Here is a 25,558-nt window from a genome sequence, read left to right on the forward strand (position 1 = left end):
TTTTGACAGTTGCTCAATATTTATGTAACATGAGCCTATTGGGGAAGCTGGGTGAAGGGTGCTTGTGAACTCTGTATTATTTTCTCAACTTTAATGATTTTAAAATAAAAATTTAAAAGCAGGGGTGCCTGCTTGGCTTGACTGGTTAAGCATTTGCCTTAGGTTATGTGGGCTGAGCATTTGCCAGCTCAGGTTATGTGGGCTGGAGCTCTTCTTGGGCTCCCTGCTCAGCGGGGAGCCTGCTACTCCCTCTGCCCCTCCCCCTGCTTGTGCATGCGCACTCCCTCTGTCTCTGTATCAAATAAATAAATAAAATCTTTAAAAAATTTTAAAAGCAATATAAAAAAGAGCTCTCTCCCAGAGCAGTTGTCTGTGTGTAAAGGGCCCAGAGAAATTGGGTGGTGGGAAATGTAGCCTGGACACCTGAAAATTCTGTATCTCTGCTGCCCCATTCCATAGCGTTCTTCTATGTTGAGCTCCCAGCTGCCCCCAGAAGCCTTCTAGACTGGCCCTGCTCACATCTCATTACAGCCATGCTTCCACCAAGTGTCCACCCCTGCTGCTGCAATGTGGACAGGTCCTGGTCTGTCACACGTATAGTGGGTCCTTCAAACAGTGTCCCCTGCAAAGTCATGTCCACTGGCAACTTGGAATGTGGGACCATATTTAGAAATAGGGTCTTTGCAGATGTCATTATGGTAAGAATTGAGGTGAAGTCATACTGGGTTAGGGTGAGCACACCAAACCCAATGAGTGTCCTTTTATTTTATTTTGTTTTATTTTTTTGGTTTTAAAGATTTTATTTATGTATTTGACACAGAGAGTGAGAGAGCACAAGCAGGGGGAGCAGCAGGCAGAGGGAGAAGGAGAAGCGGGCTTCCCGCTAGCAGGGATTTCCCAATGTGGGGCTCGATCCCAGGACTCTGGGATCAAGACTGAATCGAAGGCAGATGCTTAACTGACTGAGTCCCCCAGGCTCCCCTGAGTGAGTGTCCTTAGAAGACACAGAAAAAGACACAGAGAGACAGGCACAGACATAAAGGGCCATGTGAAGATGGGGAGGCAGAGATTGGGGTGTTGTTGGCCACAAACCAAGGGATGCAAGGATCACCAGAAGCTGGAAGAGGTAAGTAAGGGCTCTCCCCTAGAGCCTTCACAGGATGGCCCTGCTGACCCCTTGATTTTGGACTTCTGGTCTCCAGAGCAGTAGAGAATACACCTCTGTTACTTGAACCCACATTTGTGGTGATTTGTCATGGCAGTCTCAGGATACTAATACCTAGGGATTGTACTTTTCTTATCTTTGTCCACATCTTAAGTAATTTTGATGTGTATCCTCTTTCTCCTTGTAGGCCGGGAGCTTCTGGGTGGCCGGGACTGTCTCTTCCATTAGACGGGGCTCTGAGGACAGGGGCCGTGCCTCTTTCCTTGAACTGGGATATCATGAGGTCCCCTCCTTCCTTAGGAACCCATTCCCTTAGGGCGCCTGGGTGGCTCAGTTGGTTGAGCTTCTGCCTTTGGCTTGGATTGTTAACCCTGGGGTCCTGGAGTCAAGCCCCATGTCAGGCTCCCTGCTCAGCGGGGAGTCTGCTTCTCCCTCTGCTGCTCTCTCTCTTTCTCTCTCTGTTAAATAAATAAATAAATAAAAAGTCTTAAAAAAAAGGAACCCATCCCCTGGGTGCCCAGCCCATCCTCAGCACACAATGCGGGCTCTGTCGGGGGGCGCTGCCTGGCTCAGCCACCCCACCTGTTTGGGTTGGCATTGGTCCCCGGCAGCAGGCTGGCAGGGAGACTCCCCAACCACAGGAGACACCGCCCTAGACTTCTCTTTCGCCCCCTCCTTCTTGGGGCAGCCGGAGTGAGGTCCAGGTACCACTGTCCACACAAAGCCTGTCTAGGAGTCCAGCGCCCAACGGACAAGCCCCCATCCCATGAACTCCTGCTGCCCCCGAAAGCGGCCTCTCCTCCGAATGTCGTGAGTGCCAGACTAGACCATTTGTGCCTTGTTCCATGTCTGTAGGGCTTAGTCCCACGATCCAGGCCAGGGTTCTAATCCTGGGTGCTGGCAGGGTGGAGGTGGGGGGAGATCAGAGTTCTCTTCCATGCTGGGGTTCCACGGTCTGTAGGGGCCAGGAGGACTGGCAAAAGTCTCTTCTTAGATTGTGTGTGTGAGCTTGTAAGTCGTCGGTTCCCTTTCCCTCTCAACTTTTAGATTTCCCTTGGAGGCTGGCAAGGAAGGAACCTCTTTTGGATTCCACCGAATCAGGTATAAGTGTGCAGATGGAGAGCTTTTCTTGTTTCCTGTGCTCTAGGGATTTTATCCGTGGTTCCTTGCAGGTGGGGGAGACGGGGTGGTGGGCAGCACAGAGAAAGCTGGTGTTGGGCTCTGCACCCACTCTCACTGCCCAGGTCCCTGTGGGTGCTGTATTTTTCTCTGGTAAGTGCCCCCCCCGCCACGCCCAATGGCAATATGCTCCTAACAAATGCATCTGTCCCTCAGCCAAAATCCCTGCTGCCTCTCACTGGGGAAGGTGTAGGGCTGGGCCAGGGTGGGGGACTATCGGCTGGAAGGAGATTAGAGTGTCTGTCAGGGGTGGGTGGGGCGAGGTGTGGCCCTTACTTACTCACATCCTTGCAAGTCCTTGGGCGGCAGATTTGGGGAGCCCACAGCCTCCATTGTCTGTCTCAGCATTGTCTTCTGAGCTCCTCAGCCCTGGGGAGGGGGTGCTCTCTGGCGTCTGCCTTGGTAGCAGTCAGGGTTGGGGGAAGAGGGTGGTTTTGCTTCCCTCCTGGGAGCAGTTGATCCTAGGAAGTGCGTTGGAGCCTCCAGCGGGGGCTGTTGGGGCCTGTCTGGGAAGATGGGACGCATCAGGCAGCCCCAGACACGACTGCATTCCGCCCAACATGCCTGCTGGGGTCCATGGAGCGGAGGGGCTGGCGGGAGGGCGGGGCGTGGCTGGAGGGGGGGCCTTTGGAGGTTGTCTGGGAGACACAGGGCAGCTGAGGTCCTGATATGCAAACCTCCAAGGCAGAGCCAAATGGACTCCTGGAAATGTCCCCTGAGCCTCAGGGATTTCGGGAGTCAGGGTCCCGCAAGTCTGCTCCCAGCATCTGCATTTCCTCCCACCCTCAAACCCCTTAGACCAGCTCCAAAAGGGTTCCAATAAGGGTGCCTGAGCCAGCCTCTCCCACTGCAGTGGCCCGGGGAGGGGGTGGCTGAGAGACCCCTGGGGCTAGAAGGACAAAGGCCTTCCTGTCCTGTTCCAGGGCTGTTGCTCCACCCTCTTTGGGCCCAGACTAGGCTACAGCAACGATAACCAGACCTTGCTAACCACACTTGGCTTACCAACTCTTTTTGCATACACTACCTTGCTGGATTCTCAGGGCTGACTCTGCATGAGGCAGGGTAGAGGATATTTATCCCCATTTTACAAGATGAGCAAACTGAGGCTCAGAGAACTTTCGGGTCCTCGGTGGCATGGGGATCCGTAGCAGAGCCAGGAGCAGTCCGACTCCATGCTCTTTCACCATGGCTCTGGCTGTGCCTGACATGCCACCTGTCCTTGGCCAGCTGCCCTTGGCCAGCCAATGCCATGGGCCCAACCACAGGTGTGTGGAGGATCTCAGAGTCTGTGCCCAGGGTTGGGGAAAGCCTCCTGGATTTCCCTTCAAGGGGTGGGGGTGGGGTGGCAGGGTGGGAGCCTGAGCCTGGCTCTCTCTGAGACTGGCTGAGACTCTCTGAGACTGGCTGGGCATGTTTCCAGGATGGGACCGGCTTCTTAGCACAGCCTAGCAGGTCAGATCTGGGAAGACCCCCAAGAACTTCTTGTCTTTTTCCATAGATGGTGATGCTGAGAGGGCATCGCTGTGCCTCCTGTAACCTTGCCATGCTGGCATTTTTCCAGCCAGGTACCCCCTGGGGTGATGGACTTCCTCTCTGTGGATGTCAGAGGCCCACCTGGTTCCTGGGACTCTCCCAGGTCACCAGGTTTGTGGTGCAGAGGCCCTACTCCCCGCCGCCTGGCCAAGCCCGGTGCTCAGGCTCCCGAGGGCCGCGGCTCCTAGGGCTGGATGGGAAAGTATAGCCTGCAGGCCCACACCTCCTATGTGAATCACGCCTGGCGGGATGAGAAACCAAAAACACCCCAAACAATGAGTTTCCAGTAAAATATGATAGACGTGATGAGGCGGGGGAGGGGAGGGATCTGACTGGGAGTTGGCACTGGCCTGTGGGTGATGAAAGCCAAGGGGAATGGAAAATGCCAGTCCCGCCCCCTCCTCAGGAGTATAAAGCACCCACATCCTATTCCAACTTACCTGAGCACCTCTCTCTCCTCACTGCCGACTCACTCGCTTGCTCACTCACTCACCTCCCTCCTCGGCACCATGACCACCTGCAGCCGCCAGTTCACCTCCTCCAGCTCCATGAAGGGCTCCTGTGGCATCGGCGGTGGCTCCAGCCGCATGTCCTCTGTCCTGGCTGGAGGGTCCTGCCGGGCCCCCAGCGCCTATGGGGGCCTGTCGGTCTCCTCCTCCCGCTACTCCTCCGGGGGGGCCTGCGGCCTGGGGGGTGGCTACGGTGGCGGCTTCAGCAGCAGCAGCAGCTTTGGTGGGGGCCTGGGTAGCGGCTTTGGTGGAGGTTATGGTGGTGGCCTGGGTGCGGGCTTTGGTGGTGGCTTTGGTGGTGGCTTTGGTGGTGGCCTTGGTGGTGGCTTCGGTGGTGGGGATGGGCTCCTGGTGGGCAGTGAGAAGGTGACCATGCAGAACCTCAACGACCGCCTGGCCTCCTACTTGGACAAGGTGCGGGCCCTGGAGGAGGCCAACGCCGACCTGGAGGTGAAGATCCGGGACTGGTACCAGAGGCAGAGGCCCGCTGAGACCAAGGACTACAGCCCCTACTTCAAGACCATTGAGGATCTGCGGAACAAGGTGTGCAGATTGGGCAGCAGGACCTGTTATTCCAGTGACCTCACACTGGAACAATAGAAGCCTCAGGCCACTGGCATTTTTAGATTCCTAGACAGGGCCGACTCCAACCCCAGATCCCTTCTTCTGGCTCCAGACACCTCTGGCAGAGCTTGGTCAGCATCCCTGGCCTAGCTCATGGCCTTCTGGGCTCCAGACCCCAGGCCATGTGAGACAGGGGTTTCCTGCCTTTGTGCTTTACAGAGGGAGAAGTCAAAGCTTTGAGAGGGGCTGGAAAATGCTCGAGGCCATTCAGCAAATTAGTGGCAGAACTGAGGCTAGAACCCTTGGGCCCACTTGCTAATGCAGGAGGCAGCTACCTGTTGCCCAGCACAGGGGAGGAGTGAGGCTGTAACGGGACCAGGCTAGACACCCAAACCACTCATTAGCTCATTAGTCTGGGCCGTGGCGGCTGCCGCCCATGAGCCCTGGCACCGGCCCCTCCCCACAGAAGGGGGGGGCCACAGAACCCCAGCAGAGACACTCAGTGATGACCCACCTTACATGGCCTGCACAGGAGGGAGCCTGGGGGACTGGTGTCACCTGACTCCAGCCCCACCCCTACCCCCTGCTCCAACCTGGGAGCCCTCCCCACTGATCCTGCTTCTGGGCGTCTGGCTCTGATGTCTTCTGTGGATTAGGTAAATCAGATGATGAGGGAGGGAACTCCAGCCAATCCAGGGTTCAATCTTTGTTCTTGTTCTTCTGCCTCTTCTTTTCTTATCCCCTGGGCTTGCTGGGTCTCCTCTTTTGGGAAAGCCCCACCTGAGGTCCCACAATCTCACAGGCTCGAAAAGGAATGTGTGAAGACTGGCAGGGCTGGCTGATGCACAAAGAGGAGAATCAGACCAGGGAAGGGAGTCCTGAGAATCTTAGGTCCCTCCTCTCCTCTGTAGGTGGGGGAAACTGAGGCCCTGCAACCCATCATTGGTGGAACCGGGAGCTGTGACTTAAGGGCTTTCGGTTCCAAGGCTAGGGCTGTTTCTAGCCACTCTTCTGACCAGGAGTCAGCAAAGTCCTGGGTCAGAGCTGGACCACTGGGACTTCTCCTTTAGGCTGTTGTGGCAAAGGCTTTGGGAGAAGGGGAGACTCGGGTGAGAGTAGGAAAGCAAGCCTGATGTCTCAGGCTGCAATGAAGTCTGGCTAGTGATGTCCGTTTGACCAACAACCTGCGTCCTCTCCATCTGCAGATCCTCACGGCCACTGTGGACAATGCTAATGTCCTCCTGCAGATAGACAATGCCCGGCTGGCTGCTGATGACTTCCGGACCAAGTGAGTTTGCAGTGGTGGCTCGGGATGTCCAATCTTCCCAGGCTGGGGCATTTTCATGTTCCCTAAACAGAGCTGGCAAGTTGCCAGGATGGCCATGTGAAAACCCCTTGGGGTGCTTGTAAAAATACAAGCTTCTTGGGCCCCACCCTTGGAGTTCTGATTCAGTTATTCTTAACAGGCTACCTGAGTGATTCTGATCCATAGCCAGGTTTGGGTGCCATTGCTTTAGGGAGAGGTGTTCCCTACTTCCCCACCTGCCCTTGAAGTGCAGGAGGCAGTCACAGTTGAAGTCCTGCCTGCTGTTGGTTGTGGGGCCAGAAGCATCTCCCCTCCCTGAGTTCTACAGCCTGATGAACTGCTTTATTCCCTGCCCCCAGGAATGCTTAGATCGGAGCCATCAATGGGTGCTGTGTCCAACCATGCCATTTTCAAGATGGACTCCCTAAACCACTCCCAGGGGGTGCTGGTTATGGGAAAACGCTGCAGGGGGCAGAGAACAAAGCCTTCAATGTGGCCCAAATGGGTGTCTCATTCCTTTTCTCGTGGGTCATTCCAGGTATGAGACGGAGCTGAACCTGCGCATGAGCGTGGAGGCCGACACCAACGGCCTGCGCCGGGTGCTGGATGAGCTGACCCTGTCCAGAGCCGATCTGGAGATGCAGATCGAGAGCCTGAAGGAGGAGCTGGCCTACCTGAAGAAGAACCACGAGGAGGTGAGGGCCAGCTGAGAAGATGAATGGGAGGGAAGGGATGGAATTGAGATGGGGGAGGGCAATGCTCAGGCCAGGAACATCTCTGACTGGGGAACGCCCATAAGGATCCTGACTGTGGACTGTGCTTTGGTTGTGCAGGAGATGAACTCTCTGAGAGGCCAGGTGGGTGGAGATGTCAACGTGGAGATGGACGCTGCCCCCGGCGTGGACCTGAGCCGCATCCTGAACGAGATGCGCGACCAGTACGAGAAGATGGCGGAGAAGAATCGCAAGGATGCCGAGGACTGGTTCTTCAGCAAGGTGGGTGTCATCCTGGGTGGAAGGGACCCAGAAGACTGGCCTTCCAGGTACTTCTAGTGTGAATTTTTTTTTTTTTTCTTTTCTGCAGACAGAGGAGCTGAACCGCGAGGTGGCCACCAACAGCGAGCTGGTGCAGAGTGGCAAGAGCGAGATCTCCGAGCTCCGGCGCACGGTGCAGAACCTGGAGATCGAGCTGCAGTCCCAGCTCAGCATGGTAGGCGAGCTAGCTGCCAGGCATGGGTTGGACTCGGGACCAGGCAGGAGGGAGTGACTACCCTCATTGATCCTTGACTCCCTGATCTTTCCCTCCCTCACAGAAAGCATCCTTGGAGAACAGCCTGGAGGAGACCAAAGGCCGCTACTGCATGCAGCTGGCCCAGATCCAGGACCTGATTGGCAACGTGGAGGAGCAGCTGGCCCAGCTGCGCTGCGAGATGGAGCAGCAGAACCAGGAATACAAGATCCTGCTGGACGTGAAGACAAGGCTGGAGCAGGAGATCGCCACCTACCGCCGCCTGCTGGAGGGCGAGGACGCCCAGTGAGTGCACGGCCCTCCAGCCCAGTCCTGTCCCTCTTCCCCATTCACCTATTCTACTCCCTGTGTCTAATGATCTTGCCCTTTTCTGTCTTCACAGCCTCTCCTCCTCCCAGTTCTCTTCTGGCTCTCAGTCCTCCAGAGACGGTAAGACCTTCCTCCTCATCAGGCCTGGACTCATCTCCACTTCCTGTCTCCCAGCAGGTCTAGGCAGTTGGCTTTTTGAGGGGCTGAGCTAGAGTTTCCTCACCCAGGATCCCTAATAAACCTCTTTGGGAAGCAGAAGCCATTTCTAAATCTTCCTTAGCGTTAGGAGCTGGTGGCCTCTACTTTTTACTTCTGTCCCCTGGTGTCTGTGGCAGACTCCATGGTTCTGGTGGTCAGCACCAAGGACAGCCCCCCCTCCCGCCCCCAAGTGACTCTTCCCCCGAGACCAGTCCACTTGGGTTGATCTGGACTGAACCAGTCTGGTCCGAGTCTGTAAGAGCCTCCAATATGAGGACACAGACTCTGTTCCTGACCTTAGGCAGCTCTAGTCTGAAAAAAATGTGTTGATGCTATCAGTGCTAGGATAGGGCAGTGAGCGAAGGGATAGTCAGGGTAGAGGGCAGCAGGGAGATAGTTCATTTAAGTCCCATCAACTCCCTGGTCTCCCCACTCTGTTTCTCCACTGCCTGTCTCCTGCTGGTAACACCCTCTGTTTCCCTGTTCCCCAGTGACCTCCTCCAGTCGCCAGATCCGCACCAAGGTCATGGATGTGCACGATGGCAAGGTGGTGTCCACCCACGAGCAGGTCCTTCGCACCAAGAACTGAGGCTGCTTAGCATCGCTCAGGCCTAGGAGGCCCCCCATGTGGACACAGATCTCACTGGGGGATCCCCTCTTTTGCCCGCCAAGCACTTCACACTTGAGTCCTTCCTCACCCTTTCCCCCTCCTGGCAATCAATAAAGCTTCATTGTGAGTTGCACAACTCCCGCCTCTGCCTGGTCATTGTCAGGAGTGGAGGTGGGGAGAAAGCGGGGGAAGCATCTCTTTGGAGCTTAGCACCTGGCTGCGGCCTCTGGGACTGGGAGAAAGGGCCTGGGTGTGGACTGGGCTCAGGTCCTGGGATGGATTTCACCATCTCGAAAGATACAGAAAGAAGTGTGTCCTAGGTCGTTCGTGGTGTCTCCCAGGGCATGGAGGAACATTCATTCACTTACTCATTCATTCGTTTACTCACTTATTCATTAGTTTGTTTATTCACTTGCCAATAATGTGCACACAACATGCCTTTTGTGTGCGAGGCACTGTGAAAGGTTAAAGACTTTTTAAAAACAATTTGTCATCAGGGATTTCTTGGAGAATATATTGAAAACTATAGATCTTTTCTCCTCCCCCAGCCCAATAAGCACACGCACATTTGCACATAACTCATGAGGTTCATGGGTCCCCTATACTTATCAGTGGAGGTCCACAAACCTAGTAAGAACTCATGCTTTATTGAGAAGTTGTCTCCCTCCGTCCCACCTGCTCGTGCCTCTAGAGCTGGGGCTGAACCAGACTGCTATCAGTTGATGTAGTGCAGGTTGACTATCATCTCCAAGCCTCATTTTCCCTACCTGTAAAGTGGGTACAATGACACTACCTACTTCATGGGCTTTTTGTGAGGGTTTGCTGGAAGAATGCATGAAGCCCCTTAGCACAGGGCCTGGCACTGTGCAGGCTCATTCACTGTAAACAATATTGGGTGAGTTACCTCTCGTGTGTGGTGATTCTCCATCTATGATGAGGGCAGTTTTACAGACTTTGGGAACAGATTGACTGGATTCTAATGCTGGTTCTGTTCTGTATTAGCTCTGTGATCTTGGAGAGTCTCCGTTTCCTCACTTATCTAGTAAGCAAGGTGAACTCAACTTCTTGGAGTTACTATGGGGATCCAGTAAGTGAAAGCACATTAAGAACCAGGTTGTAGGTTTCAGGAGAATTCTCTGGTGGAAAAGTGTCTTTTTTCTGTAAGGGGCTGGAAAAGGGGGAGAAAGGGAGGATCTCACCTGAGTGCATAGTGAAGATTCCAGAGGTTGGGTGGGGCTCATGGCCTCCAGCTAGGAAAGAGTTGACTAGTCACTGTGTCAATTTCAAGAGCTCATTCATTTGGCTGTGTGAATGAAACTTCTAGGCAGAACCAAGGATAGGACCGGGGTTAAAGAAAGTCTTAGTTCTTGAGAGCAAGGAATCTGGGATCTTGAGAGCCTAGGCTCTGGAATTAGACACCCTGGGTTGGAGTCCTGGCTTCCACACTGACTAGCCTGGAAGAATTTGGAAAAGATCCCCTTTTACAAAATAGGGAATGAAAACCCTTACCACGTAAGGCCAATGGTAGATTGGATGATCTCATGCAGGAAAGAGTTTAGCATTGTGTTTGGCACATAGTTGGTGCTCTATAAATGGCAGAGTAATAGGGTGAGTTATTAGGAATTGGAATGAAGTGATGTTGGTTTCTCTTCACCTCATCTTCACCCCAGGGAAGAGAGGCCTGCTTTGTGTTCCTGAAACTCTGGGATGTCTTTTTACCTGAGTTTTGGCATTAGGAAGGGTTTATCTGGGGTGATGTCTGGGGGAGGGTGCTCCATTCTGGAGATGAAAGATTAGTTTTGGAAGGAGGGAGGAGGGTGTTGGAAGGAGTTTCCTTGGGTACTGGGAAGGGATGGTTTTGTGGCCCTAAGAGTGACAAGACCCACATGATATCCTTAGGGATGCCGGACCCCAGGGACTAGTGTTCCCAGTTGGGCAATGAACTCATGTATGGCAGGAATTGGGGGAGTGGTTCCCATTTGGGAGTCCACATGGACCTGGGAAAAGAGCCAAACCTGTCAACAGTCACCCATGAGGATGGAAGCCTAGAACATTCCAGATTGTGTAAGAATTCCCAGACATCACTCTGCTGTGGAGATGGTGGCAGATTAAAGTTTCCACCCCCAAGAGAGATCTGCTTTAGAGGAATAGAGAATGCGAGATTTTTTAGACTTGAGTGTGGTGTGGTGAACTTCCTTTCCTCTTGGCTGGCTACCATTAAATCTGTTTGCAGGGAATATAGGGGGAGTGGGCGTGCTTGATGGTAACGATGGTGGCTGGAGGCCACATGGTTGAAAGCAGGTTCAATAGTGGGAGGGAAGGAACTCAAACAGTGGGCCTTGAGGGGGTTCCACCCTGTCTGGGCCTCACAGAGAAAGAGCAGACAGAGCCACCATGCCAGAAGCTCACATGGAGACCTCCCTCTCTGGGGTCCCTGACCACTATATTGCACTGGGAAGAGTGGAGTTAACGCTTTGAGTCCTGCTGCTGACCCATGATCTTGTTCACAAGGTTTGGCACCACAAGAACCTCCTAAAGACCAGGGCCAGACTCTGACGGCAGTAGCAAGACTGCCTCCTGAAGGCCACCCGGGATTTGAACCATAGGAAACCAGGAAAGTGACTCCACAGCACAGTCTAGTGGATGCAGAAGGAATTGCCTGTGGGAGGCCTGGGGCAGGTCATGTGGCTTCTCCGGCTCCCTTCTGCCTCTGCCAGTTGGCAGCAGTGGTCCTCCCTCCACGCCCTCTCAGAGTACAGAGGGGCAGTGCTGGAGGCGTGCGGGCGACCGCTCCCCCAACCTCCTCAACTTAGAGGGATGGTGGCCTGCTCGAGGTCATACAGACTGAAAGTGGACCAGGTGCTCAGGCCTCTGGTCCTTGACCAAGGCTTGTGCTTCCTTCCTCCTGTGTTCTGGCTCAGGGATGGGACCAGGCTGAGAGCCCCACGGGACCAGTATGAATTTTTTCCTGGCTGACTCTGAGGTTTTTGTCTTATGGATGGGCCCACCTTGAATTACTGGGTCCTCTTTAGTTTTGGGGGCCCTTTTTATTGTGAAAGGAACTCAACTGTGTCCAGGGAACTTGATGGGCCTAAGTAGCATGTCAGCCTGTGGTTACCTGATTTGGTGAAAGGTTCTTCCTCAAGGCCACTGGTACCTGATTTGGGTAATGTAGCCAAACTAGTCCTACAACTGAGTGTCAGAGGGGGCAGCCCCAAGGATGTCCCAGGCCCAGGAGGCTGGAGGTCCTGATGTCGCAGCCTGGCTCACCTCACTGAGCTTGGACGGTGCCACAGAGGGGACACGGGGATGCAAGGGACTTCCGGGGCAAGGGCCTGGCCTCGGGCAGATAGGACATGTACCAGCAGCTCCTCCTTTGCCCTTTGCTGGGCCAGCACTTTCCTGCTGGGACTTCCCTGTGTGGTACCATCAGCTGTAGGGCCAAGCCTGGGAAAGGAAGCTTTTTCCTTGGAGGTATCCTTCCAGACTTTGGGGCATCTCGGCATGAGAGAAAGGGTAAAAAGAGACACAGAGATAGAAACAAATGCATATAGACAGAGAGACAGAGTCAGAGACAGAGACAGAGTCAGAGACAAGAGTGAAGGCTTTGGGCTAGGACTAGGCAGTGAGGACCATTCATTCATTCATTCATTCACTTACTCACACATATTTATTGAAATGTGCTCTTTCATGAGTGAAGGAACATGGGGGGGGCATTGAGACAGACTGAAACAAGGAGAGAGGCCAAGTGAAGAGGAAGGTAGAGAAGGCCCCAAAAGGGGTATGAGGCTGGGGATGGAGAGAAGGAGTCCTGAACCGTGTGTCCGTCTTAGCTCCCACTCACTGGAGCATAAGCCCCGTTTTACCTTCTCTTCATTTAGCTCTGTGGCTGTGGCCAAGACACTTGGCCTCTCTGAGCCTCAATTTAGTCACCTGTAAAATGATTTAAAATTAGTATCTACCTCATTAAACAGTTGTGAGGATTAAATACAACGGGGCAGGCAAAGGAATGGGGTCTTGTCTGGAGCCCTGGAGGTTTCTTGATGGAAGAAATCATGGTCCTCCAAACTTTGTATGCCCTCCTCTCCAACCCCCATTGAGCACAAGTCCTTGATCTTACTAGGGGCTCCACAGACCAGAGGGGTAGACTGATAACAAGAGAGAGGGCTGGGAACCCAAGTTACCCACAGGGTTCCAGGGGAATTTAGGGGGCAGGCACAGTGTCATGGAGAGGAACATGTCCCACTAGGTGCTGGACCCACACAAGTAGCTTTGCATTAGCTCTTTTAAGCTTTACCATCAACCCTTTAGCCACACTGGTCTTTTGCCTTTGCAGTCATGTCCCTCTTTTCCACCTCAGGATGTTTGCACATGCTGTCTATGCCTTCCCGGGGATGCTCCTCTTCTGACCTACTCCTACTCACTCTTTACTTAAGTGTCTTTTTTCCAGGGAGGCCCTCCCCAGTCTCCCAGATGGATTTCATCTTCATTGCATACTCCCCATTTTTCTACCAACCCGGTTTTGAACTATACATTTCTTCCTGAGGATCTGTTTTATCCCATAACTGTCCAAGAAGGCAGGGGCAAATGTCCAGTTTGCTCACCGCTTTATCCCCAGCACTCAGGACAATGCCTCGAATAGAGCAAGCACTTAAGAAAAGAATCCCAACTTACAGTGGGGAAATTGAGATTCAGTGAGGGGAAGCAACTTTCCCTAAATGGGTGGAAGAACTTGGCTTTGGACTTAGACCTGTCTGGCTCCAAGAGCTGGTGCTCTGAACCACTTTGCTAGGTATGTCTTGGCTCCCTTGCCCAGGGCCACTTGTGTCATGGGTTCTGGCTATGTGGGGTGGTGGCAGTCACCTAAGATGTGAGGACAGAAGTGTTGGCAAACAGGTGAAGGCGCCTGACCTTGAGCCAGCAAGCAGTCCCTGCCTAGATGGGTAATGGAGGCCCTGGCCGGCGGGCCCACGCCTGCCTCCCAGAACAGCCACGCACGATGACTCAGGGTGCTCCCTGGGCCCCACCTGGAGCTCAGTGACACAGCAAGTGTGAGGTGTGAGCGGCTGGTTGCGGGCAAGCCCGAGGAATTCTGTCCTTGCCCCCTCAGTCCCCAGCCCCCTTCCCGGCTGCCCTCTGGGAACACCTTGTAGGTGGATCTGGTTTCCTCTCTGCTCCTCTGTTTGCCTGAATCTGAGCAGCCCCTCAGGGGCTGCACTGCCGGGGTTGGTGTGGTGGGCAGGTGTGGACTGTGGCCTTGGCCTTGGGGACCCACCCTGGGTCTCAGGCGCCAAGGTGCCCTGAGCAGAGTGTGCGTCGTTTCTCACTCGTGCTCTGGAGATTTCCTGTAGGAGGGGTTTCAGTTGGGACTCAGAGGGCTTCCCTGAGCCCCGAGAGGGTATGAGAGTGAGCTAGAAGAAATCACTCACTCGGGCCAGGGCTCTGCGAGCCTCCGCCATCCCTGAGCTCCTCTTCCGTGGTCTGGATCCCTGTGACAGGGAACTTGGTGGGGGGTGGGGGGAGTGGACAGCGCCCAGGGCCTACGGGAGGAGGGCCTCATTTCCGGGCCGTAGGACTGTCCAGCACAGCAGGTTCCTCTTGACACCGGAAGTAGGGCCAGATGTGGAGGGCACTGGCAGATGTGGGGAGCAGTGGGGCATTCATCCATCAACCCCTCCTGGCAAGCCCTGATGCCCGCACTGTATTTATGGCCCCTGACAACCGTGAGTGGGAGGGCTTCTCATGAGGAGACTGAGACCAAGGTCCCAGGGCTGGGAGGCAGCCCCTTCTCTCTCCACTCCAGGGCCTGGCCTCCTGAGCCCCAGTGAGGAGTGCCAGATGGAGGGAGCAGAGAGACTGAGAGAGAGCTCAAGAGAGGGTAGCAAGCCCTGGAGCATATGCGCAGGGACAGCCCGGAGGGGTAGAGCAGGGCTGGCAGTGACCAGGGTTCCCTCAGTGTAAGTAAAAAATTGACCAGCTAAGTCCAAAATTCAGGGGAGATCCAGCTGTGACAATCGAGCACATGAACTGTTAAGTCCTCACCTCGCTGTCCCCCTGGCAGATGGGTGTCTTGTCCCCATCCGCACCCCCCTCTCCCGCCCCACGCAGGCAGCCCCGGAATTCTGCGGGTTGCCACATGCAGCTCTGAGCTGTGTGTGGGTTTGGGTTGCCAGGAAGGTGGAGGGAGGAGGTGGCTGAGGACAGGGGTTGGAGGGCTCTGGACCCTGGCTGGAAATGGGCTCTCTCACCAAAGCGACCTGGGTAGAGGTACCCCAGTTGGAAGCTTCTGGTCAGGGAGGTGGGTCCTGACAGCCCCAGACTGGATGTTTTGGGCCATCCCCACCCCGACATGAATGCCTCTGCTGAACATGCACGTGCAGAACCCCAGAGGGGTTGTTCTTCTGGCTCTGGCCTCCCCTGCTCACCCAGCTCTGCCAACCCCTCCTCTGTCCGGCTCTAGCATCTGGGACATGGGGTGCACATCCCGGGGTGGCAGGCTCACACAGGGACTAGGGGAGGAGGTAAAAAAGGCTAGGGCCTTCCCAGGGCTCCAGTCATATCTCAAGCAGGTGCTGGGCTCACCAGCAAGCTTGGCAGGAGCCTGGGAAAGGTTTATAAACAACACGCTTGCCACCACCCGTGGTGTAAGTTTCCCGTGCCTTAGGCATTCACACAATGCCGTCAAGATTTTTTTGAACTCCCTGTTTAATTTTTTATTTGACATTTAATATTTTACATTAATATTTTGTATCACCCATTTAAATAGTTACTGCATTTTGGTACATCAGCTTACCTGTCATTTTAACAAATAGATGCTTATGAAGGAAATCCTATACTGTTACTACCAAAAAATGAACATCAGAATCACTCGCTGGAAATAGAAGGAAATGTTGTAAGTAAATACTTAACTTCTAACTAGAAGCTGTTGGTTCCTCTAGGTTCTGAGCCCAAGGCCAGCTTTGGTTTGTGAAATGGTGATTGGCAACTAGGGAGGTATGTTGAAGGTGCTGTAGGGTCCAACTGGGATTTTCTCCTTGACTGATCGGAAGGTTGAAAAATAGAAAAAGGAGTGTTTTCTTCACCAAGTGACTCAATATTATTTCACAGTCTCCATGTGTTGCTTAAAAGCATCTCAAGAAACACTGGTCCTAACTGACAGAATGGGAGAAGATATTTGCAAACGACATATCAGATAAAGGACTAGTGACCAAAATCTATAAAGAACTTAACAAACTCAACACCCAAAGAACAAATAATCCAATCAAGAAATGGGCAGAGGACATGAACAGACGTTTCTGCAAAGAAGACATCCAGATGGCCAACAGACACATGAAAAAGTGCTCCATATCACTCGGCATCAGGGAAATACAAATCAAAACCACAATGAGATATCACCTCACACCAGTCAGAATGGCTAAAATCAACAAGTCAGGAAATGACAGATGCTGGCGAGGATGCGGAGAAAGGGGAACCCTCCTACACTGTTGGTGGGAATGCAAGCTGGTGCAACCGCTCTGGAAAACAGCATGGAGGTTCCTCAAAATGTTGAAAATAGAACTGCCCTATGACCCAGCAATTGCACTACTGGGAATTTACCCTAAAGATACAAACGTAGTGATCCAAAGGGGCACGTGCACCCGAATGTTTATAGCAGCAATGTCCACAATAGCCAAACTATGGAAAGAACCTAGATGTCCATCAACAGATGAATGGATCAAGAAGATGTGGTATATATACACAATGGAATACTATGCAGCCATCAAAAGAAACGAAATCTTGTCATTTGCGACAACATGGATGGAACTAGAGCGTATCATGCTTAGCGAAATAAGTCAAGCGGAGAAAGACAAATATCATATGATCTCCCTGATATGAGGAAGTGGTGATGCAACATGGGGGCTTAAGTGGGTAGGAGAAGAATCCATGAAACAAGATGGGATAGGGAGGGAGACAAACCATAAGTGACTCTTAATCTCACGAAACAAACTGTGGGTTGCTGGGGGGAGGGGGGTTGGGAGAAGGGGGGTAGGGTTATGGACATTGGGGAGGGTATGTGCTTTTGGGTAAATTGGAAGGGGAGATGAACCATGAGAGACTATGGACTCTGAAAAACAATCTGAGGGGTTTGAAGTGGCGGGGGGGTGGGAGGTTGGGGTACCAGGTGGTGGGTATTATAGAGGGCACGGCTTGCATGGAGCACTGGGTGTGGTGGAAAAATAATGAATACTGTTTTTCTGAAAATAAATAAATTGGAAAAAAAAAAAAAAGAAACACTGGTCCTTTATGAAGCCTGAGCATCCTGTAGCTACAGCCCAGAGGTCATTGCCTTTTCCAGAAGCTGACCCCCTGGTGTCTCTCTTCTCACCTTTAGATCTTAGCTTCTCCTACCTGGAATACCAGTTATCCCTCCTTTACTCCATAAGTGTTGGGATCTTACTTGGATGAGACATGGTGCTGGGTACTGGGACAAGGACCAGTTGAACAATGGAGCAAAGTGCAAAGCCAGAGAAAGAGGATGCAGGAGGGCTTCATGGAAGAGGGGAAACACAAATGGATCACCAAAGATGAGTAGGAGTCTCTGGGTAGAAAAGATGGAGGGATATTTGAATTGCAGCAAACTGGAAGCTCTGAGCATTATCATCCCTGATAATGGAATGATGGCGGTTAGGGCTGGGATGGAAAGATCAGTATGAGCCTTGAGTGCCAGGAAGGTGGACCTTATCTTGGAGGTGAAGGGAAGTGACTGGAGTGATGTGGTCAAGTCTGGGTTTGGAAAGACCACTCCGGCTGCTGCGTGGAGGAGGAGTCAGGACTGAGAGAGGCAGGGAGAGCCGCTATGAGCCGGTGGCAAAGATCCAGGTGAGGGCAGAGTCCAGAGGGCTGCTGGGGTTGAATGACCAGAGGCAGTCACACCGTTTCTTGAGCACTTCTCATGGGTCTCTACCTAGGAGACGGGCACCCCACTAACAACATCCTTTTACAGAAGAGGGAGCAGAGGCATGGAGCACATACATAACTTGCCAGAGTCACACAGCTTGTGAGTGGGGAGCTGGGGTTGACTCAGGTAGTCTGGCACCAGAGCCCCCCACTTTCCTTATCTCTGTCTTCTGGTCTTGCTCAACAGAACATGCGTCTCACTTTCTGGCCGGAGTAGGGGGCTTGCAAGTTCCAGGAGGGCTGGAAAAGCCACACATCTCTGTATCCCTCCCAGTGCTCAGTATGGGCTAGGCAATCAACCAAGGTCTATTCCATAGCCCCTACTGGGCCCTGCTGGAGGACCAGGATAGTCAAGGCCCTTGCCTTCATCCTCAAAGGTCAGCCAGCACCAGCACCACTTTATGTATTTGGTCCTTCTCCTGCGTCTTCTGTGTGAGCCTCGGTTGCCATTTCCGAGTGCTGGTGGTCATGTTGCTTTGTCACCGTCTTGGCCTCTCTGCCATGCCAGCTGCCTCCTTCACCGGACTGGAGTCTCTGGGAGCAAGGACTGGGCTCCCCATCAGACCGGGACTCTGAGAGGCTGGGGCTGGTCTTCTTGCTCTCACTGTCTGCTCTCTGCGGGCAGGGTACAACTCCTTGGTACCCCAGTCCTACCACCCACACAGTGGGCACTAAGTTGGGAGCAGGGACGGGTGCGGACAGTGATAATCATCAATGTGGGAGGTGACTCTGCTCCTGGGAGTTTCCCTCCCAGAGGGGCTAAGCCTCAGACCGGCTGTCAGGCCAGCCAGAGACCAAACCCCAAGATCTAGGTCACCCCCTTGGCAGCAGAGCTGATTTATGGCACCCCTGACAGCCTAATATCACCAAATTACCCCACACAATGGAGAGAGGCTGGGCGGCCTCCGGGCAGTCACCAAAGGACGCCGAGCCTGGGGCAGCCCTGCCGCCTCCCGATCCCAGACCTCCTTCATGTCCGAAGGGGGAGGCTGGTGCAGACAGAGGGGCACACCTAGGCGTGCCACCTTCAGCTGGGGGTATAAGTAGGAAGGCCTGGGGATGGCTTGGTACCCTGCACTCGGGAGCTAGCAGCGCTCCAACGACTGCTTCCTACCCGACGAGCCAGACATGAGTTGCAGACAGTTCATGTCCTCCCCGTGGAGCCGCAGCAGCTCTGGGGGCAGTGGGGGCAGCATGATGTCCTCCTTCAGCCGCATGAGCTGCTCGGGAGCTGGTGGAGGAGGGGGCCGGTTCACCTCTTCCAGTAGCTATGGAGCTGGGAGCTCTGGGGCCTGTGGGAGGGGAGGTGCTGGCAATTTTGGCTCCAGCTACGGTGGGATGTCTGGGGGAGGCTTTAGTGCTGGTAGCTTTGGTGGACGTTCTAGGGGCTTCAGTGGTGGTTCTGGAGGATGCTTTGGGGGCTTTGGGGGCTTTGGTGGTAGTTCTGGGGGAGGTTTTGGAGGTGTTTCTGGAGGAGGTTTTGGAGGTGTTTCTGGAGGAGGCTTTGGTGGTGTTTCTGGAGGAGGCTTTGGTGGTGGCTCTGGAGGAGGCTTTGGAGGTGGTTCTGGAGGAGGTTTTGGGGGGTTTGGCAGTGGCTTTGACAGTGGTGCCGGTGGTATTCTGGGTGCTGATGAGAAGACAGCCATGCAGGACCTCAATTCCCGGCTGGCTTCCTACTTGGATAAAGTGCAGGCACTGGAGAATGCCAACAAGGAACTGGAGAATAAGATCCGGGAATGGTATGACAAGCAGGGACCCAGGACCTTCCACAGGGACTACTCGTCCTACTATGACACTATCGAAGACCTCAAGAACCAGGTATGTGGAGAAACTCTGATCCCTCTCTCCTGGTCTCTCTGTAACTCTCTCTCTCCCCTCCCGCCCACACACAGTCACATGCTTCATTTTTCAAAAAGGTCAGATGTTAGACCCTAGGCTTAGGTAATAGGGAATCCATTTTTTAAGAAACACTATGCTTTCATCAAAAACAAACTGTTTGGTTCTTGATGGTACCAGGGCTGGGATTTTGGCCTGGGCTCTGGGCTTTCATCATCATGTTCCTCACTTTCAGAGTCTGAACAGAGCAGAAAAGAGGCTTAGATGAACATGGGTGAACCTGGGACTGGATGTAGGGGGTCTCCTCCTGGCCTGGCCAGATTGGGAATGAAGAGGCAATGTGGAGGGAGCACAGAGATGGAGGCGCTCTGCTGAGAGCCAGTGATGCAGACCTGGGTTTGCCACCAATTCACTGTGTGATCCTGGGAAACCTGATGCCCTCTCCACACCTGTTCTCCTATGTATTTAATGCAGACCAGCTCTTAGGTCCCAGTTGATTTGAAACTTCTATAATCACAAGAAAAACAGGTAAGAGAGCTACTGCCCCCAAACAGGTAGGTCATATGACTCAAGAGAGGAGAAAAATCTCTGTCTGCCACTCCCCTCACTCTAAGAATTTAGAGCTTTCTAGTTTGGGAAATTAGAAGCTGTATTTCTTCCTTCCTATTTCTCCTGGACCTCTATAGAGGCTTGTCTCAATCTTTCCAGGTACACACGCTAGTTGTTTACATGATGAATAGGATCTAGAACTCTGGGGATAGAAGTAATCTATCCACTCTTCCATTCTCCCCCATGTTTCCATCTGACCACCCTCCCACCATCCATCCATCTATCACTCATCCATCCATCCAAATGTCCATCTATCCATTTATTCATTCAGTCAGTTTAATGAATGACTACCCTCAGTGTTGCCCTTGGCAGACATAGTGATGTAGCAGACTTGGTCTCTGTCTTGAGGAGTTCACAGTCTAGCCAATTTGCTGTTCCCACCTGTTCCCCTTGCCTTTACAAATTCTGATAAACAGCCTCTAGATATCCTGTTTCTTCTACCCCAAACCTCTTCCATCTATTTATCCATGTGGAATCTTAGCTGCACAGGGACAAATTCAGTTGTCACCTCCTTCCTGAAGTCTTTCTTGATCTCCTATAGCCATATGTCATCTTTCCTTTCCTTGAATTCTTCTATGATAACTTTGGATGTGGTAGTTGACTGTGGGCTCCTTGAGGAGCAATATATCATTGATCTCTAAACTCCACAGTGTCTTTTGTAATAGATCTTTAAATATTTGTTGAGTGAATGAATGAATGAATGAATGCCATACTGAATATCCTTGCTGAAGCCCATGAAAGTTCTGTGGGTTGTACCAGCTATTGGAAGCTCCTTCTACCTCTTAAGCGTCTTCCTGGATGGAGTCCTCACCTCTTACAGCTTTGCCTGGCTTCTTGCCCTCCCAGCAGGGAATCATAGTAGGGGAGCATGAGTTCCATGCCATCTCCTCTTTTTTTTAGATTCTGAACATCACAGTGAACAGTAATAAGACTCTCTTGGATCTTGACAACACTCGCATGACACTGGATGACTTCAGGATGAAGTGAGTTCTGCTCCCACTCCCTCTGCTGTCATCAGTCTTTCCCCACCCTGTAGTGCTCTGAAGGTCCCTATAGGGACAAGTGCCCTCATTCCCTACTGTGGCTGGTGTGCAGGTGTGAGATGGAGAACAGCCTACTACAAGGAGTGGAAGCTGACACCAATGGCTTGCGGAAGGTGCTTGAAAATATGAACATGCAAAAGTCTGACATGGAGATGCAGTATGAGTCTCTGCAGGAGGAAATGATGGCCCTCAAGAAGAATCATGAGGAGGTATGGCCCTGGGTACTTGTGGCTTATTGAGGAGAGGGAGAAACAGAAATGCAGAGACAGTGAGGGGACAGCTATGGGGCACTGCTTGGGAGACACCCTCTCCCTGACATATGAGGATACTTCCAGTACCTCCTTTGCACTGCCTATGATGGTAGTGGTGCTTTGCCTTCACAACTGTGCCTCCTTTTTGAACCTCTGGGGAGGGAGAAGGTGAAGGCTACAAGTTGGTGGAGAGGATCTCACCCCTTGACTTCACATCTCCTTTGTTCCTGGCAGGAGATGAATCAGCTAACTGGGCACAACTCTGGAGATGTCAGTGTGGAGATAAATGCTGCTCCTGGCAAAGATCTCACCAAGATCCTCAATGACATGCGTGAGGAGTATGAGCGGATCAGTGCTAAGAACCGCAAGGACATTGAGGTGCAATATGAGACTCAGGTGAGCAGAGTGGGCTGTCCATTCAACCTCTCTCTCTCTTCCACGGATCCCTCCACTCCTCCACCCCATCTCTCTATTCGCCCACCCCTCCATCTCTTAGTCTAGCTGTCACCTATCCATCTTCATTCATTAAACCACAAACACAATTATTGGTTATCTTGTCAGTAGCAGGTTTTATGTGAAGTCCTGATGTCTCAGAGATGAGCCAGATAAGACTGCTGCCCTCAAGAAGCTTATGGTTTATTACATATGTGAACCAGGCAAAGCATGAACAACTCATGTAAGGCTATGTGCCCTCAGAATCTAGTAGATGTACATAGTATGCCTCTCATGCCACACTGAGCTCTCTGATGACTCCCTTCCTCCTTGGGCCTCCAGTGCTTAGCATAGACCCTGGCACACGAGAGCATGGTCTATAGTGTGTATGTGATTGGGGGTCAGTTTGAAATAAGGTTAGAAAGGTGATTTGGGGACAAGTGTGAAGAGTCTTGAAGACTTGCTGAGAGGGAATATTCAGTTGGGGTAATTTGATTACCCTGGCTGGCTAGCAGACCCAGAACTCAGGATTACTTGTCTTTGTTTTTGGTTCACTCTTGGCCCCAGAGGTAAAGGTCTGGGGGGTGAGCACAGAACTTTGCCCATGGAAGTCTCTGGTGCAGCCTGGTTCTCATCGAGATCTTGGATTTTCAGATGAGCCAGATGGAGCAGGAGGTGATGACCAGTGGCCAAGAGATGGAGTCCAACCACAAGGAGGTGACCCAGCTCCAGCGCAGCATTCAGGAGATGGACATTGAGCTGCAGTCTCAGCTCAGCAAGGTTGGTAGTTCTGCTCTAGACCCTCTGTCAGGGTGAAGCACCGAAGGCTTGGCATGATCCCTGGAGTGGGAAGGGGCTATGATGTAGCATCCCTCTTACAGCCTCCTTCTGCCTCCTAGAAATCGGCCCTGGAGAAGTCCTTGGAAGACACCAAGAACCGCTACTGTGGCCAGCTGCAGCAGTTGCAAGGGCAGATCAGTAACCTGGAGGGCCAGCTCACGGAGATCCGGCAAGAGATTGAATGCCAGAATCAAGAATACAGCCTTCTGCTCAGCATTAAAACACGGCTGGAACAGGAAATTAAGACCTACCGCAACCTCCTTGAGGGTGGCCAGGAGGACTTGTAAGTTCCCCGGGACTCTGTGGAATCCCTAGGAATTTCTATGCTCCTGACACTACATCTGTCCCTCTAGATAGAGGCAGCTGGGGAAGTTCCTGTACACAGGGGTCTGATGGGTTGAGGACTTCTTCATGATGTAAAGGAACCTCAAGGCATTTGGGTTTTGGGAAAGGAGATTGGTAAAGATGAGAGAAGGGACTAGTCTTTGCTCCAGGGAGAGGGAGGCTCTCTCTTCAAGTTGTGATGCCAGCCTGGTCTGTCCTCTGCTTTGCAGAAGGAAACCTTAGGAAGACTCATATTTGAGTCTTGACTCTGTCCAGGTCCATCCTTGAATATGTATGTGGGGTCACTAATTTTTCTCTCTGTGTTATCTTTCCTTCTCAGTGAATCTCATGAATCTGGACGAAGCCACTTTGGAGGTGGCAGAAATAGATATCAAGGTGGAAGTGGAGGCAGTCATGGAAGAGGATCCTGGGGAGGAAGTGGTGGCAGCTATGGAGGAGGAAGTGGAGGCAGCTATGGTGGAGGCAGCGGCTCTGGAGGAGGGAGTGGAGGAAACTATGGTGGAGGAAGTAGTTCTGGAGGAGGAAGTGGAGGCAGGGGAGGAAGTGGAGGCAGCTATGGTGGAGGAATTAGTTCTGGAGGAGGAAGTGGAGGCAGCAGCTCTGGAGGAGGAAGTGGAGGCAGGAGAGGAAGTGGAGGCAGCTATGGTGGAGGAAGTAGCTCTGGAGGAGGAAGTAAAGGCAGCTATGGTGGAGGAAGTAGTTTTGGAGGAGGAAGTGGAGGTAGTTATGGGGGAGGCAGCAGCTCTGGAGGAGGAAGTGGAGGCAGCTATGGTGGAGGAAGTAGCTCTGGAGGAGGAAGTAGAGGCAGCTATGGTGGAGGAAGTAGTTCTGGAGGAGGAAGTGGAGGCAGGGGAGGAAGTGGAGGCAGCTATGGTGGAGGAAGTAGTTTTGGAGGAGGAAGTGGAGGCAGCTATGGTGGAGGCAGCAGCTCTGGAGGAGGAAGTGGTAGTGGCTATGAAGAAGGCAGTGGATCCAAAGGAAGTGGAAAATCATCTCAGTCCCAGTCCTCTTCCTCCAAATCTGGTGAATGTGATGATAAACAAGGTAAGGGACAACTCTAGCTTGTGAGGTCAGGGGGGCATGGGTTTTAAGCTGTCAAGTTACCACCCCTTTTTGAGTATCTTTGAGCTTTCTGGGAAGTGAATATTCTGAACAGATCTAGATTTTAGGGAGGTGTATACACTCTAGTGAGATGTAATACATTTATTTATTTCTGAATTATCATTCATTAATTTTGACAGAGTTTTGGGTGAGGCTAGGACCAAATCCACACATGTTCTGAGTCTCAATAGCATAGGAGATGGGTTGGAAATTGTGCATTATCTTATATATTTCCCACCACACTATGAGATGGGTATTGTTTTACCTATTTTAGAGATAAGGAAAATGAGGTTCAGAGAAGATATGTAGCTTATTCAAGGTCATAAAACTAACAACTGAGGGACTAAGCTCTGTGGGTCTCTACAGCCAGTACTTTTAATCATCATGATTAAAAGGGGAGATGGGGATAAAAAGATTAGATGGGGAGACCTGGATCAGCATTAGTTCAGGTAGAAAAGATATAGCCAATGGTTGGCTCATACAAGTCTGTTATATGGTGCAACCATCTAAAACAGATACTGAACATAATAATCTAAATGTAGAAGGGTCACACAGTCAAGTGGTCTCCAGGTCAGAGAAAGTTTCCCCTCTTGTATGTTGAATTTTATAAAATAAAAATTTAATATGAAATTGTAGTAAAAGCCTGAGTAACACAACTGGGGATGTTTAGCTCAGAGAAGCCTTGAGGTGTGTGGGAGCTCTCCTTCTCTAGGGTGTCTTATGTGGTTTTGTGTGTTAAGTGGCACTGCAGGGCCATGGATGTAGTTGAGGCCTTGCCTCAGTATATAAGAAATTTACTAATATAGCTGTTGAGTGGAGAAAGGGCCAGGCTCATGAACTTTCACCCTCAGAAATGGAAGGGTATTGGGGCTGAGACTGGGTAGCTCAGTCAGTTAAGCATCTGCCTTTGGCTCAGGTCATGATCTCTGGGTCCTGAGATTGAGCCCCACATCAGGCTCCCTGCTCAGCGGGGAGCCTGCTTCTTCCTCTCCATCTGCTGCGCCCTCTGCTTGTGCTCTCTCTATCAAATAAGTAGAATCTTAAAAAAAAAAAATGAAATGAGAGAGTATATGTTAGGGCCGCTGCAGGAGAGGTTTAGGAATTAGATGGGGGCCACTGGGACCCCAGGGTTCTTCCAGCTCTTTGAGCTCCAGTCTCCTCGCTCCCAGTGTGCCTTCTTTCTTTAAGTCTCATTCTCTCTTTCTCCTCTTCTAAGTTCTTTCTTCACACTCTTACCTCTCTTCCTCTCTCCACAGGCTACCAGAATCAATATTAGAGCTCCTGTAAACGTTCCTGGCCCTGCCCCAGCTGAGTGTCCTCCAGACAGGCAGCCTCCCAATGAAGCCTGCTCATTGTCTTCTGGCATCAGGCACAGCTGGCAACGAGCCCCAGAGCTCATTTGGGACTGCCTTGAGTGGGTCTCTCTCTGCCCATTGACTCCCTCCCTTGGGAGGGTTGGGGAGACCTCTCTTCCACTGTCTGGTCTGGGGGTGATCCCACTCCTTGCCTGATTTCAAGTTCCTAATAAAGCATTCCTACTGCA

At 52.3% G+C, this 25,558-nt stretch overlaps 2 protein-coding genes across 2 annotated transcripts; both read left to right on the top strand.

The window, feature by feature from the left end:
• Positions 1-4,384: 4,384 nt before the first annotated feature.
• Positions 4,385-8,757, top strand: LOC122906227 (keratin, type I cytoskeletal 14). The gene is made up of 8 exons (XM_044247953.1): positions 4,385-4,929; positions 6,156-6,238; positions 6,795-6,951; positions 7,090-7,251; positions 7,340-7,465; positions 7,569-7,789; positions 7,887-7,933; positions 8,503-8,757. The coding sequence occupies exons 1-8, from the start codon at positions 4,387-4,389 to the stop codon at positions 8,598-8,600; spliced, it is 1,437 nt and encodes a 478-aa protein (XP_044103888.1). The 5' UTR covers positions 4,385-4,386; the 3' UTR covers positions 8,601-8,757.
• A 9,929-nt stretch (positions 8,758-18,686) lies between these two features.
• On the top strand, positions 18,687-25,291 carry KRT9 (keratin 9). Its single transcript, XM_044250221.1, has 9 exons — positions 18,687-19,020; positions 19,084-19,376; positions 20,904-20,986; positions 21,099-21,255; positions 21,532-21,693; positions 22,384-22,509; positions 22,629-22,852; positions 23,234-23,958; positions 25,272-25,291. Exons 1-9 carry the CDS (start codon positions 18,687-18,689, stop codon positions 25,289-25,291), a joined length of 2,124 nt encoding a protein of 707 aa, XP_044106156.1.
• The last annotated feature ends 267 nt before the right edge of the window (positions 25,292-25,558 follow it).

This window comes from Neovison vison, chromosome 5 (assembly GCF_020171115.1).
Source record: "Neovison vison isolate M4711 chromosome 5, ASM_NN_V1, whole genome shotgun sequence".
Classification (NCBI taxonomy): Eukaryota; Metazoa; Chordata; class Mammalia; order Carnivora; family Mustelidae; genus Neogale; species Neogale vison.

Coding starts and splice junctions, on each gene's coding strand:
- LOC122906227 (XM_044247953.1), top strand. CDS start 4,387: ATGACCACCTGCAGCCGCCAGTTCACCTCCTCCAGCTCCATGAAGGGC. Junction 6,952..7,089: donor TGAAGAAGAACCACGAGGAG/GTGAGGGCCAGC, acceptor TTGGTTGTGCAG/GAGATGAACTCTCTGAGAGG. Junction 7,252..7,339: donor AGGACTGGTTCTTCAGCAAG/GTGGGTGTCATC, acceptor TCTTTTCTGCAG/ACAGAGGAGCTGAACCGCGA.
- KRT9 (XM_044250221.1), top strand. CDS start 18,687: ATGAGTTGCAGACAGTTCATGTCCTCCCCGTGGAGCCGCAGCAGCTCT. Junction 19,021..19,083: donor TTCTGGGGGAGGTTTTGGAG/GTGTTTCTGGAG, acceptor TTTCTGGAGGAG/GCTTTGGTGGTGGCTCTGGA. Junction 21,694..22,383: donor AGGTGCAATATGAGACTCAG/GTGAGCAGAGTG, acceptor TTGGATTTTCAG/ATGAGCCAGATGGAGCAGGA.